Source organism: Echeneis naucrates, chromosome 20, assembly GCF_900963305.1.
Source record: "Echeneis naucrates chromosome 20, fEcheNa1.1, whole genome shotgun sequence".
Taxonomy (NCBI): domain Eukaryota; kingdom Metazoa; phylum Chordata; class Actinopteri; order Carangiformes; family Echeneidae; genus Echeneis; species Echeneis naucrates.
The window spans coordinates 3,614,818-3,629,324 of record NC_042530.1 but is presented as its reverse complement, the minus strand read 5'-3'; the positions used below and the strand labels follow the sequence as shown (position 1 = coordinate 3,629,324).

At 40.8% G+C, this 14,507-nt stretch overlaps 1 protein-coding gene across 3 annotated transcripts in view; it reads left to right on the top strand.

Annotated features, from left to right (window-relative positions):
- The window catches only part of ralyl (RALY RNA binding protein like), a 56,151-nt gene that overhangs the window by 19,658 nt on the left and 21,986 nt on the right, over positions 1 to 14,507 (top strand). The window contains exon 1 of one of the 3 annotated variants that reach the window (XM_029528970.1): positions 7,165 to 7,303. The exons of the other annotated variants lie outside the window; for them this stretch is intronic. Coding sequence (XP_029384830.1) covers positions 7,267 to 7,303 — 37 coding nt within the window. The 5' untranslated portion in view covers positions 7,165 to 7,266. Of the gene's footprint in view, positions 1 to 7,164; positions 7,304 to 14,507 lie in introns of those variants that run through there. 3 annotated transcript variants of the gene reach the window in all.

The following is a 14,507-nucleotide window of genomic DNA, read 5'->3' as shown; positions in this document are numbered from 1 at the left end:
GATGGTCAATGCTAAAGGCAGAAACCTTATAATAAGTAAAAAAGAAGCTCCACATCCTTTTTAACTAACATTATTTCTTACCTGGACTTTTTCTTGGAAAGGCTTTTACTTAAGTACATCTGATAATCTCCCATTTTTCATTCTTGGTGCATTAATCCCTCTCAACAAGTGCTAACTCTCCAAAACACAGCTTTATCCATCTCAGATACAGGAAGTGGACTCAAACATGAAATAAAATCGACCCTGCTTCCATTTCTTTTTTTCGCCCTCTTTGGTTAAAGTCATTCAGTGGGCATTGGCTCAGTCATTGAAGCTCCATTACACCCAGGAGAAATTACTGTCTTTGTATAGGGTTTTTCTGACCCCAGGCACCCTGTGTGGTTTGTATTATCTCTGCTGACTGGGTGAACGGCCGTAGCACTGATAGCGTCTGAGCTGAATTAGATTTGGCAGCCTGTAATGCCTGTATGAATAGCAATTGCGACTAGTTCAACATTTGAATACTTCTTAATGTGATTCTTTGCACTCTGCTGACCCTGACAGATGGAGAGAGAAAGAGAGAGAGTGAGAAACAGCAAGAGAGACCAAAAATACAAAGAAACTGAGGATGAGAGAAGAAGGGGATAGGGACAGAGGGATGATGCAGACTAAAGCTGAAATAAAAACCCAAATCAGGTCTTACTTGAGTGGAGGTCTGGGTGAATGTAAAGTATTTGAATAGATTCATCTGTATGATTAAACAGGGCACATTTTAGGGGAGGGTGAGGATAATCCTTCGATTTAATATCATGTGTTTGTTAAGGATTTCTGAGCTACTTCAGCATTTATTTATTTTTTTTTACTTAATGTCAGCTTTTACTTCAGATAGCAGAATTTTTTTTTTTCAGACATGATTCTACAACTACAACAAAACCAGCAATCATAATTTTTTTTTCTTTTTGAAGTGAAGTAGCACCAGTAGTACCCTCACTGGCGGTATTGGATTTCTTCAGGGTCATTGATTCAAGATGTTTTTACCAGGAGCGGAATAATCAACAAAGGTCTTCTCTTCTCCAAATCAAACAGCCTCTGCTCTTATAATCGGTGCGGACACTGATTAAGGCAGTCTCACATTAAAAGTCAGCGTTTCAGTGATGCTGTAGGGCAAACAAGGCTGTCAAAGAGGGCTGGGAGGCTGAGACCGCAGCTGACTTATGATCCAGAACTTTAGGAGGGTTTTAATGGCAGACAGATTAGCAGCAGAGATCTCCTCATCTCCATGATAAATGAACCGGCACAGTAAAACAAGTAGAAACGCTTTATTAGGCAGTTTGTCTGGATTTCTTCACCCATGCACACTGGTTATTTGACAAGCAACAGAATGAAACTGACAGAAAAGTGCTGCAGAACACATGAATATTTAACAAAGGTCAAGTCATTTGTAGACATTTTAATGTGGAAAATTCAAACATTATGACTTTAAAGGAGCTATAAATCACTGCCACTAGATGGCAGGCTGGACCACCAGCATCCCAAACTATAACAACTGCTTAGTCAGCTGTGAAGAGGGCCAAAAGTCTACCTGGAGGGAATCTCACTTTGCTGGTTCAGGTAGCAAAAAAGAAAACAAACATTCAGATTAGCAGTGCGGTTCTGACTTCAAAACAGCATTACTCTACTAAATCCATGCATAGATTTAGATTTCCATTTATTGTTGTAAGATTGTATTAAAAAAAAAAAAAACTTTAAAGGAGACATCAAGGTCATTTCTTTTGCAGGTTTTCCAGGGTCCTTGGTGGAAATAGACTAGGTTTATTTCCAACGCCAGGCTTGTCCCTACCTCTTTGCACAATAGATGCTGGGCTAGATTCCAGCCAATTCATTTCAGTAAAGAAAACCAATTTCACAATTTCAAAATAGAGCTAAATCCCCTTTCCCCAGTGATTTTAGTTATGTCATTGTGTAAAAATGTGCACAAATATCACTTCATTTTGAGAATATGCGGAACATCAGGAGACTAATTGCTACATAAAAATGGAATATAAAGCAAAACCCATGATGTTAAATGACTACTTGTTTTGAGAAGCTTTATGCTAGATCCAGAAACTAAAGGAGGTCTATTTAAATGCAAGTCTTAGTTAGCTGAATGGATAAATGCTTTTATGTGTATAATATCACCAGAGCTGCTTTCATATGATTTGCTTCATGTTTGCAGTACGTGGAACAGCTGTACTAATCACCAATATGAGATTATGACTCTGACTTTCAGCACATGAGGAAAATCCATAAACTAAACCAGCAACACAGAAACAAAATCTTGAAAAAGTGTCTCTCCGGAAGCAGCTGTCAGGATGTCTGCTCTCCACTAGAGTGTGCCATTTCCTTTTCCCAGTTTTGGGATGGAAGCAGCATTCGAACCAGAGGGATGCTCTTGTTGAAATGTTTCCTGAGGTTTTCGCTCATGGAAGAGACACTCTTGGTCTCCCTGGAACATGTGTGGGATAGGATGTGTTTTCTCCTGGTGAAACTCTTCATGTCAGTCTTGAAGAATCTTTTCACCACAGTTTTTTTTTTTTTTTTTTTTTTTTCCCATTCAGAATAATGTCTTCTTTCAGAACAGGGCTCCTTTCAGTATCCACGGCTAATTTACATATTGAAACTTGGAAAAAGAAGCACAGGAGTGTCGTGAAACATCTCATACATTTTTATTTATTTAATTTTTCGACTCTTGTCTGTCAAATGGGACCAAACCCAGACAAAACAGAGACGTGCAGGCTTTGTAGGCGTGCTATTAGCAAAGAGAGACGATTTGCTGTCACAGACTGCTAAGCAGTTTGCAGCAGTTGACACGCTGGATACGTTTGCAATTACTCAGTGCTAAAAGCAATGCCTGCCTAATGAGCTAAGAGAAGCTTAAGTCAAAGGCCAATGAGATGTGATGGCTTGAGCAGATTTATATCCATCATGTAGAAAATCTTCCCCCTGGGCAGCTGCTTTATCCTTCTATCTCAGCCCTAAATGAGGATCATTTCTTCACAGGGAGTGTGTTTCAAATGCCAGCAGACACAGTCTGAGAATGTCGAGCACTACAGCCGAGGCAGACGCACGTTCATCTCCTCGTATCTCTTAAAATGGCTAATGACGTGCTCAGTGTCTTCAATACTTCCTAGAACCGCAGCGCACATTCAGTGCTCTGATTGTTGGGTGAAATTTGTTTATCTTGGATTTAACTGGCACAAGCTTTGCGGGGGTGGGGTGGGGGGGGCAAGGGAAATAACAGTTGGCACTTGTAGGAGGCTGTAATCTAACTCCGGCTATGACGGATATCCCTGCGGAAATTTGACCGCACTTTGGTCCTTTGAGAAGATGTGTGATGTTTGTCACACAGGAACTTCGGGGATTTAAGCAATATAACACATGAAACCAGACAAAAGTTCAACAATGAAAGTAGAAAGATTCTTCAGGCCACCTGAGGGCAGCGGAAACAAGCTGTGAACGCACACAATAGCACAATGTTATCACCTTTTTGGCTATGAAGGTAAACTTGCTCATAACCAGGAGCTCATTTCCACATTCACTTGTAATCATGTTTCTGCCACGCGGTGAATGTAAGTGTAATATTCACTGTCCTTTTGGTGCTGTTTATGGCCTCCAGCTAGTCCTGAGGGAAATATCTACAGTTTATTATTGAACTGTGTGTCTCTCCAGTTTGGTACAGCACAGACAGACTCCTGTTTTGTTTTGTTTTTCCATAAAAAAAAAAAGATAACAATGGTTCATAAGAGCAAACTAAGGAATTAAAGTTGAACTGAAAGATGCCCAAAAAAAAAAATAAACAAAAAGCTCAGCTGGTTGGTTGTGATTGTTTCAGAATCATCTCTTTGATCGGCCCATTTCATATTCCATACAGGTGTTTCGTTCATTGATAATAAAGAGATAACGTGATATTGAGTATACCTAGCTGCCCTGCTGAAGCGTTCTTCATCAAGACATTGAATACTAATGCACCATCCAGAAAGAGCTGGTTTAGAGTTTCTTTTTTCTTTTTTTTTCCACAAAAAAATGAACTTAATTCTATAAAAGTTGGCGACTAAAAGAAAATATCATTATTTAGAGGGTGGAGTGTTTTTCACAGTCCAATTACCGCAAGGTTGCTAATGGCAGTTTCACAAAGGAGCATTTGATTAAAAAATTCTCCTCTTAAAAGAAAAATGTTAAACATGTCAAATGAGTACAATCGCATTTGGAGATTTATTTGTGGATGCTAATCAAAAGATGTTGGAGTTTCGATAGAGTTGGCCTTGTCTGAGGTCATTCTTTAAGTTTTTAATTTGGAAAAGATGACGTTATGAAGCACATAAGTAGAAAAGCACCACTTATCATGGATTCATGATTTCAGACCATATTGACAACATGCCTCCTATTGAATCATTGTATTAATCCGTCATGGACAGTAGATGTCCCTGCTATACTGCTGAATAAATATTCCTCTCATCTCCGGTTGTTGAAAGAACTTTAAACCTTTTTAATTGAAAAATTCCAATCCAAAGAAAAAACAACAAAAAAAAAAAAAAAAAGACATTCATAATGCTAAACAGGTATTTCTGGGGATAACTAATTTAGACCTACAGTGCAGCACCTGAATTTATTTGCTGTACTGATTTATTTGATCTTGACCTTCTTTCTTTTCAAATCCACTTTGAGAGTTTCTGAGTAAAACCATGAAAAAGGGTCTTTTGTTATTCTTGAGCATGTGAGAGCAGCAGTTTAGGAGCACAGAAGTATTCCGGCTGTTTCCATGCAGTTGGTTCTTAGTTGTTTGTTTCGACTGCACTATTCATCTTGATGCTCCTCAAACCCACCCAAAAGAAATGTTGTTATTCAACCCACACAATAATAACGTAGTGGAATGAATCGCACAAAATCAGCATCCGGGATGCTTACTTATCCGTGTCTCCTTAGCAACACAATCCCTTTTGCAAGTAAGATGAGATGCACTTTTAGTGAAGTGCGCCCTGAGGTTGTGGAAGGAGTGGAATATTATTTAATGCCAATATCATGTGGAGTAAGAAAATAATCACGAGTCTTAATCTGTTATAGAAAGGGACTGCTGGATAGTGTGAACTATAAGCAGGACCAGTGACACCCTGAAGGTCACAGACAGCACTCAGTTTTAAGGTTTCGTCCTCTTTCAAAAGGTTGAACTGAAAGAAAATCTCAAGACAATGCTGTGTAGTGTGACAGAATCTGAATTATCTTATTCCCAGTGGAAGGAAGGAATACATTTGAAGCATTTTTGAAGAATAGCAAGTAGCTACAAACACTTGGAGGACAAACTTACAATTTATTGTGAATTTCTTGCCATTTTATGCAGTCAGTCAGTCAGTCCTCCATTTTAGTCCAGACAAAAATGGCTCAACAACTGTGGCATAGATTTCCATCACATTTTCTGCATTTTGACATTAATGGTGACCGAGGATGGATCCTAATGACTTTTATTCCCTAGCTTTTCCTCCAGCACCCCCATTTGGTTGACATTTGTGACTCTTAGTGAGATGTCTCAAAAACTTTTGATGGATTGCTGCGAAGCTTGGTGCAGACAGTCACCTTCCCCTCAGATGAATTGTAATAACTTTATTTACCCCTTAACTTTTCATTTAGTGCCATCATGAGGTCAAAATTTGAGAGTAAAACTGAGGCAAAGGTTATTTGTGCAGCTGGTTATTTTTACTCACATTTATTTCCGGTTGTTAGGTACATCTAGTGGGCAAAGCAATTACGTTTTTATGTATACAAAGTCACAAAGTCCACGATAGAATGGATGGACTATGACACCTAAGAGCAGAGTTCAATTCCCAGCTGGATGTAGCTCATAAGTGTGAAGTTAAGCACATTGTTATTATTGTAAACAGCCACAGACATTCATCCATCTTGTACCACTTATCCATTTCTGGGTCACGGGGGTTGCTGGAGCGAATCCCAACTCACATTGGGTGAGGACACACCAACAACCACACAATGTAGAGTCACCAAATAACCCAAACATGATGTCTTTGGATGGTGGGAGGAAACCCATGAAACTCCCCAGGGAACCGAACCCGCAACCTTCTCATTGAGGTGCAACAACGCTAACCGCTATGTCGCCGTGCCGCCTTAGCGGCATCCAGGCTTGCCTTCACTGACCGAGATGTTGATTTTTCCTTTGGTAAAATGAAAATGGATGGACCGATTACTAATCAGTGTCAGCCCTGTCAGTCAGTCAGTGTGAGCTTCTCAGCTCATTATCTGTGAGAAAACTTCAAAGTGGGAGAAAAGTTCCCTAAACAACTGCCAACCATCAGTCTAATTAGTTCAAGGCTGTTTAATTAAATAAGAAGCGTTTCTTATGAACCTCTGAAAACAGCAGCTTGACTCTAAACAACTAAATAACTAATTACTTTAGCTAATCTCAACACGATGTTATCCCGCCAAATACAGACAGAAAATGATTCACCTGGATCAGGTGACCCTACCAAGATGGCTATGACAACATTGTTGTTTTCATGCTAAAATGTAAAGCTAAAATAAACATGAAACCTCCTGAGCAGCAGCATGACTGCAGGTTGACACTTACTCTTTAATCTTTTCTGAAAAATAATCAATATTCATAATCTGGTATGGATCTTATTATTACTGGCTGTAGCACATCATCCAAGTATGAACCCAAACAGTGACGTTTTATTAATATACACCATATCTTTCTAATCATAGCCTTTATCTTATTTTTATCTTTTATTCTGAGATAATTATTGTTTATTATGATTATTATTATTGATTGGCAGGACCACAAACAGGCTATAGGTGTGTAATCGCTGAATATCTGAATTTGCTTAAATTAAACTGGAAAAAAAAAAAAAAAAAAAAGAAGTGCAGGGCGAATCCAAAAGTCGTGGAAGCTGAGGGTCGACCGGACCAGACCGAGGAGCTGCCCCACACTTTGTTTGTGTGTTTGTGTGTTTGTGAACACACGTTTGTGTCTCCTCCTCTGCGGCTCATACAGACCGCCGCTCATTTTGGGATGAAGCGCCTCTGTGATCTCTGAATGGAGCGGATAAACTGTACACCCCCTCCAACTTTACAGCTTGGTATGAGCCTCGCCTCCAATTCTCCGTCTGTGGAGCTAATTTTATTTCTCAGTCGGAAAGTGTCGCTGCCCGCTGAAGTCCCGAAGCTCTCCGCCTCTCTCTCTCTCTCTCTCTGACACCTGGAACAGGATCTGAAAGAAGCGCAAAGCTGGACCCGTACATAATGACCATGTACAAGGGGAAGCGTCGCAACCACCGATGTAAGTTGGCAAACATGCACCATCATCCGGGGCCGAGGATGTTTGTTTGTTTGTTTTTTTTTTGTTTGTTTGATTGATTTATTTGTTTTATTTTTTTTTCCCTTCATCGCGCTTTGCAGAAGATCCAAGTTGCAGACAGTGAGCTGCGTATTCATGCTGTGCCAAGATGTGAACCTGGATCGCCTTAAAAACCGGCTGCGGGTCCTTAGAAGTGCTCTGTGAGATATGAATTCACGATTTTAAGGCTGTCAAAGTTAATCTTGTCAGTCATGCTGTATGTTTTTCTGATATTAAACTCACAGGGTGCCAGATCACCTGCTGCGCACAGACTGATTAATATTAATAATAATAATAATTATTATTATTATTTATCAGCCCATATTCTTTCTTTCTTTCTTTCTTTTTTTTTTTTTTTTTGCATCTAGCTGTTAGAAAGAGAAACCAAGCTTGCACCTGCTCTGTTGTCTGTATATTCTCTCCTCTGTAGCCTACATTTCCATGAAAGCTGGTGATTTCTAAAAGCTGTGGAGCTGGCTATTAATAATGTAAACCGTCATTTTTGGTCCAGTTCACACTGGGTTGTGATTTGTGGTCACAGGAATCATAAGCCCCCCCGAACACTTGTTTTCCAAAGTGCTCTACACAAACACCAGCGTTTGACTTCGGTGGTGAATCATGCAGCACAATCTGCTGTGATGATTTCATCCATGGGCTGATTGACAACAGTTGGCTGTAACTCTCACAACAATTTGTCCCAAACTGAGCATTAACAATACAGAGAAGCAACGTCAAATAAGTGCCTGATTCCTTCCTGAGCCCTTCTTGTTCCCCAAGAAACGTTAATCATAACATACAGCAAGCTTTTAATTAATTAAAAGACATGTTTGCCCCCTTTTTTTTTATTTTAATTTAACATCTGCCATGACAGACAATGCAAAATCAGGAATATCTTTCCATTGTGGAATGAAAACAAAAGAATTAAAGATGCCTTCTTGGACTCGAGGTGGTCGCGACTGATAAATTCACCCCCCCCCCCCAAAAAAATAATGATAAGATTGTTCAGTTAATCCAGAAAATGATGGATTAACTGAACAATGGGTGATTTATGAATTCAGCTCACTGTAATGCCAGTCTGTTAGACCTGCATGGCTCCAGTGTTTGAATCTTATGGGTATTAAACTCTTTAGATATATAAACCCCCCCCCCCCGAGCAGATCTGCTGGAGTGTTTTTATATCATTTTCCTAAATGATTTCTTAGATAATTAAGACATCTCTTAACAGGTTATATTAAAAGATTGGGTTGCTAGACTTGTTGGCACCTTTATTCTGCATGTGTGTTTTCCCTTCCTGCCTCCTGTATCGCACAGATGCACAAGCTAGAAATATATCAAGCTGCATGGCTTTCAGAATAAAGCTGACAGCTTGCACATAGACGAGAGAGAAACCTGCCTTTTGGATACCGAGCACACAGAGGGGGTCAGTGTCAAGAGACAGCACAAGGAGAAATCCAGGAAGTCCCTTGCCAAAGTGTGAGGGAGGTAGTAACAAAGCCAACAAGCTGTAATTGGTGAAGATGTTGAGCTTGTTAAAAAGACAGTTCTGTAGATTTTCTGCCAGCTTCCAGTCCACAGCGACAAAAAGAGACTCCCAGTGCCCAGAGTTGGTGCTGAGGGGTTGGTTTTTTTTTTTGTTTTTTTTTTTTCGAAGGAGACATCAGTCTGTTATGAGGCCTGATCTGCCAACAGGAGCAATTGTAACCATGTCTCCTTTGATATAAATGCCCTAAACTGAACGGTTGCCTCCACTTGTGTGTCTCATAACGTCTTGAATTGTCAGACCTTTGTACAGTAAAGGGACATCAACCCCCCAGACCTGCAGCCATGGTTGGTTTGAGGAGCGGCACTGTCAAAGAGGTGATGAAGACCTGCAGGGCCAACGCTTTGATTGACACGTAATTTGACTCTTACAAAGGGACTTTGCTCAGTTCGTCTGAGGTTTCTCCTTTTTCTTTTTTCTGAAGTAACACAGTGCAGTGTAGGTGGAACTTTTTGGGCTGAGACTATAGCAATTTATAATTTATTTCCCAGCTTCAGCAGCTTCTTATTTTGAGATGTGCTCTCCGGCGGTGCTGCACAGATGTGACGGAAATGGAAAAAGCTTCTATTGATTGTTGCTGCGTAATAATTAAGCTGGAATTGATAAGTTAAGATGTCTCTTTTGTCGTAAAGAGCAGTGTGGAAAATCGTCTTTGTGCTTTCCGCTTTGCTCTCTATGAGAAAGGTGAAATCTGCAACCGGCAGCGCAGCCACGGTGTTGTCTACCATGACTAATTTCATTATAAGAAAAAAAAAAAAAAAAAACTGTTTCTCATGAGCCTGAGCTGAGCACGTTCAAGTCCATAAATATTTGATTTAGCAGCTCAGGAATCTTCGGAGATCAAATGGGGTTCCAACCCTCTGCACCACCGAGATTTACTGTTCATGCGTGTGTGTGTGTTTGTCCATGTCCAGTTTCATCTTCACACACAGGAAGACTTTGAAGGCTGCTAATGAAAACTGATCACACAAAAGAAACTTCTCTTAGAGTTGTCTGTTTTTTTTTTTTTGTTGTTGTTTTTTTTTCCCCAGCAGGTTTTGGCCTCGGTGGATTTTGCTTCAGTTATAATTTGTGCTGTGATTGAGGGCTGCAGCGCATGACAGATGTATGTGTGTTCCTGTGCTGCAGATGTTGCTTTGTGGTGGTTTGTGTGTTTGTGTGGGTGCTGTGCTGCTGATGGTTTAGGGAGGGAGGGAGGGAGTGTGTGTGTGTGTGTGTGGCTGTTACATATAGGACATCTGACAGAAGATGTATCTAAAGCCATGTGTCAGGGGCAGCTGTGTTTGTGTGAGCGTGAGGAGTGTCTGCCCTCCTCGGCTCGACTCCCTTTTTCTGCTCAGCTCCATTTTGCCCTAAAATTTTTTCATTTGCACGGGAAGGAACACAAATCTCTGCAACACAATCCTTGGTGGAGCCGCTGGAGTTCACTGCTGTGTTTCTCTCGAATGACTCTGAATTACAGAACATAATCTGTTCCAGACACTTCCATTACCACCTTAGATGCAGTGGCTGCACATATAAAATAAAATCACCAAGCCAGGCCTCCGCTCTTTGGTTATTTATTCATTTTCTTGTTTCTGACTCGGACAATCGACCACATCACACTTGAGTCTGTCCAAGGGAAGTGATTTCACCTGTCAGAAAAGGAAGTAATGAGGCTGCTGTGTCGGTGATGAAATAATGTGACAGAATTGTCACTGGGTGTTGTGTGCCCCCCCCCCCGCCAGTCCCTGTCTCTCCCATCAGCAGCTCCACTTGCGTAGTTAAGTAGAGCATAGGCAGTTTGGGTCCGTTTGCCAGGAAGAGCGCCGCTCATTGTGATGTAAAGACAAGCGTTCACTGGTAAACACACACTCGCACACAGAGTGACATCTGCACATATACAAACGCTGACGCGCAGCGAAAACACAAACAGTCACAAGTAAATGACACCTTATTATCCGGATGCCTGTGTGCAGTAAGCTTCACCAGGAGGAGGAGGGAAGGCGGGGGTTGTTGCAAAATGGCAGATGTGTTTGTTCTTATCGTGAGGAAGCAGAATATTTGGAGCAACAGGCTTTGGTGAAAGGTGTGTAGCAACATTGGATCTAATGCGCACGGTCGACTGCAGCGGCTCTCCCAGTCTGAGGAACGGTGAAATTAACATCTGTCAAGTGTCATGGCAGCCACGTTGAAATAATTAGGGAACTTGTAACATCTTGTTTTCTGCCTTTTCCTTCCTCTCACATGTGCACTGGCTCGTCCATGCAGGGAAGAGTGACCTGGGTTCATATGCTCATGCATAAATTCCAGCAGGCTGTTACTTTTATCTCAATCATTCTCTTTATTTCCTGGTTTAAATTAATTATAAATGTGTAAGTGGGAATTTTGAAGCAACGTGATGTCAAGGATTTATTTATTTTTTTATTTTTTTTTGCAGCTTCAAAAAGAGGCCTATTTATATCCAGGAGAAAATTCGATGGTGATAATCTCATTATCAATGGCTGTCATGACTGTTTCTCAGAGGAGGCACTTGTTTTAAATGTTTTTTTTTTTTGCAACTAACCATTTGGTGTTTGTTTTCATGCCCGACTCCCCGGCTCTAAGCTCCCTCACCGCAGCATGTTCATCCGTCCAGCCGCCCTAATCAGACTTTTTGAAGTGTATCATTGTTGACTTGCATGAGACAGCTCACTGGGTTTAACAGGTCACACAGAGGGACGTGATCTCAAACCGATGCCATGCCTTTATCTCTGCTGCGGGTGCCCAAAGGGGCTGGGGATTATGAGCTGATCCCCCCCCTGGAGTTTGGTTCATGTAGTTGCAGAGAAAGGCACGGAGGCAGGCCAGCACTTAAGTGTTTACAGAGTGAGAGAGGAGGAGACGTGCTCGAGTTGTGTGGTGGTCTGCTGTAGTCGTACGTAATGAAAAGGCTGTTACGTGCCGTGTTGTCTATTAAAGCGTGGAACAATGGAAAGTCTGAGTTTTTGAGGTTCTGGTCATTGAGGATGATTTTGGAAAATGACCACAACATTCAAGTGAGAAGAGACAAATCAGCAATTATTTTTAATATAAAGCAGCTCGAGCTTCTTAAATGAAAACATTGGCTGGTATTTTATTGGATTAACACGAAATGTCTTTCAGTCTGCTGCTTGTACAGAACAAGCAATTTGAATATGCTAGATTGTCTGTTGGGAAATTCAAAATTATTCTCGTTTTAATGGACCCAATGAATTCATTCAATAAATGTTAGAATATAGTTAAGAATTACTCCTACACAGAAGTTAAATTAAAGCTACAAAGATTTATTCTGCCATTCTTTTTCTCCTTTTAGTTTTAAATGGATGAATCGGTAAATCAGTCAGTTGTTTAAAGAAACTTTGCCAAGAGCAATTTTTGATATTTCATCAGTCATTCAGTTTCTGAAGTGAGACGTCAAACATTTCCAACCAGCTTCACGAATTTAGATGTGTGCTTTATTTCAGTGAGCTTTGAACAACTGGTTCAACTCAGACAGCTATTTTGAGGACATCACCTCAGCTCCGCTAGTTTGTGATCAGCATATTTTATTTTGCTTTTCTGCAGTGTGGAGTTTGTAGCTGTGCCTGGTCAGTGTGAAGAAATCCACAGATCAACACAAATGCACTTGTCTGTTGAGGCTTATGTTAACATGAAAGCTGTGAGGTTTCTGGTAAATGTTTTTTTTTTTTTACTTAAATGAATGAGGAGTAAGATCTTTAAATTATAATCTCCCTAAACCCAAAATGTTTTCTTTTACCAACTAACAATCCAAAACTTAAAGCATCAATTGTTATATTTCCATAACTGAAACCAACTGTCTAATCTTTATCATCTTTATCATCCTTTGTCTTAAATCTTACACTGAATATAAAATAGTTTCTTGGAAAATGGACTGAGAAATTGTTAAGCATTAAAATAAGATGATGAAAATGTACGTTTCTGTGAATCCAAGCAAATTCGTAGTCTGACAAATCAAAGTACTTCTTCACGCTGTTTCAAGAGTCAGATTAAAATCTTTACAAAGCTGTTCGGCTCAGTGTTTTGTTTTTTTGTTATTGCTTGCAGTTCTAGGAGAAAAAAACGTTGCCCAGTTCGCGGTATAAAGTGACGTTGTATCGCTCAGCCATAAGTTCGTTGTCCGTTTCCAAAGAATTTACAAGATTTTGTGTGAAATTGATGAGAAACAAGTGCGTTCGCGAAAACATTCAGGATTGAAACAGAAAAATATAGAGATCCACCTTGAACTTTGATTCTTCTGAATTGCCCAGTTTGATTTTTGATCTTCAAAGGTTCCTAGAACAACACCTTTGATATGCAGATATTCCCCCCATCGCCTCTCCACCACTCCACTTTTTCCATGTAATTAGACAACAGCCGTCCAATGAGTTAGTCTGTTGTGACTCCCAAGGTGTCCGTAAACAAGCTGCTCTTCTGCTGCTGCATCAATACAGGAAAAGTTAAATGCTCATTGCAGTTTGAAGCCTTGGCTCTGCTTTCAGGCCTCGATTTGGGGCTCCTCGGCTACTAAAAAGTAAGAACAGGGCTAATGTCAGCGAGTGAAGTGAATGAAATGTGAGGTCTGATTCAGCAAGGAGCAAAAACGCCTTTGTGGAAATGAACACCTGCCAGGGCACAGTAAGAGTCCTCTGTGATGGTGTATTTGATTGTAATTCAGTCTGAGATTTAGCAGAAATCTGTCAATTAAGTTGTCAGCCTGCACCTGCAATATGGCCTTTATCAGTCAGAGGAAATATATCGGCTGAGGAGAGATGAGAGGCGTATTTGACGTTTTATGATGCCCGGACCAGCCAGGGCCTCGCCTGGAGGACATGATGTACGGTGGTTGGTATTAGATGCGGCAATTCCTTCATCTCAGAACTTCTGCCTTCCTCACAAACCTGTCCTGATTCGCAATTCAGCGAGGAGTTCACGTCAAAGACAACCAAGATGAAGCGAGAGCGGAGATGAGTTTCCCCACATCCCTATCTGTCCCTTCTGCACGTCCATCACCTGCATGATTCAGCACCTTCGTCTTCTTCCTGTCTCTTTGCTTATGTCTCTCCTTCTGAGGAACAATTTGCATGATTAGTTACTTTCTTCAATTAATTACGACACTGGGGAGATTGGCGGCAGTTGGAATTTCTCAGCCTGTGAGGAGATGATCGGCAGCTCGCTCTGCGTCACATTCCCTCCTTCTCCTTTTTCCCGTCTTTAATGTTTATCTCGTCAAATAGGCAGTTTAGAAGGAGACTGAAGGAACAAAATGAAAGACCACAAAAGGGAAAAAGTGACAAATGTGTTGTCGAGCCATCAGCTCCGGTCTGCGGAGAATTCTCCCTGGTTTTGGAAAAGCAAAGAGCACATTTCTCATTCCTTGAAGATGCTTGCTGATACAACTGAAAGGGGGTTTATTGCAGTCACCTGGATGCTGTGCTGTTTGTCTGCGATGTGACTCAAAAGGACACACCACAGCTTTTTATGTAATCAGGAGGAGAAAGGACTGTTTGTACTTTGATAGTAGCAGGAAATGCTAGGTTGGGAATGGTGCCCTTTAAATATCACAGGCTTTATCCCTTTGACATGCCTGGACCACAAAGCTTTGTGTGA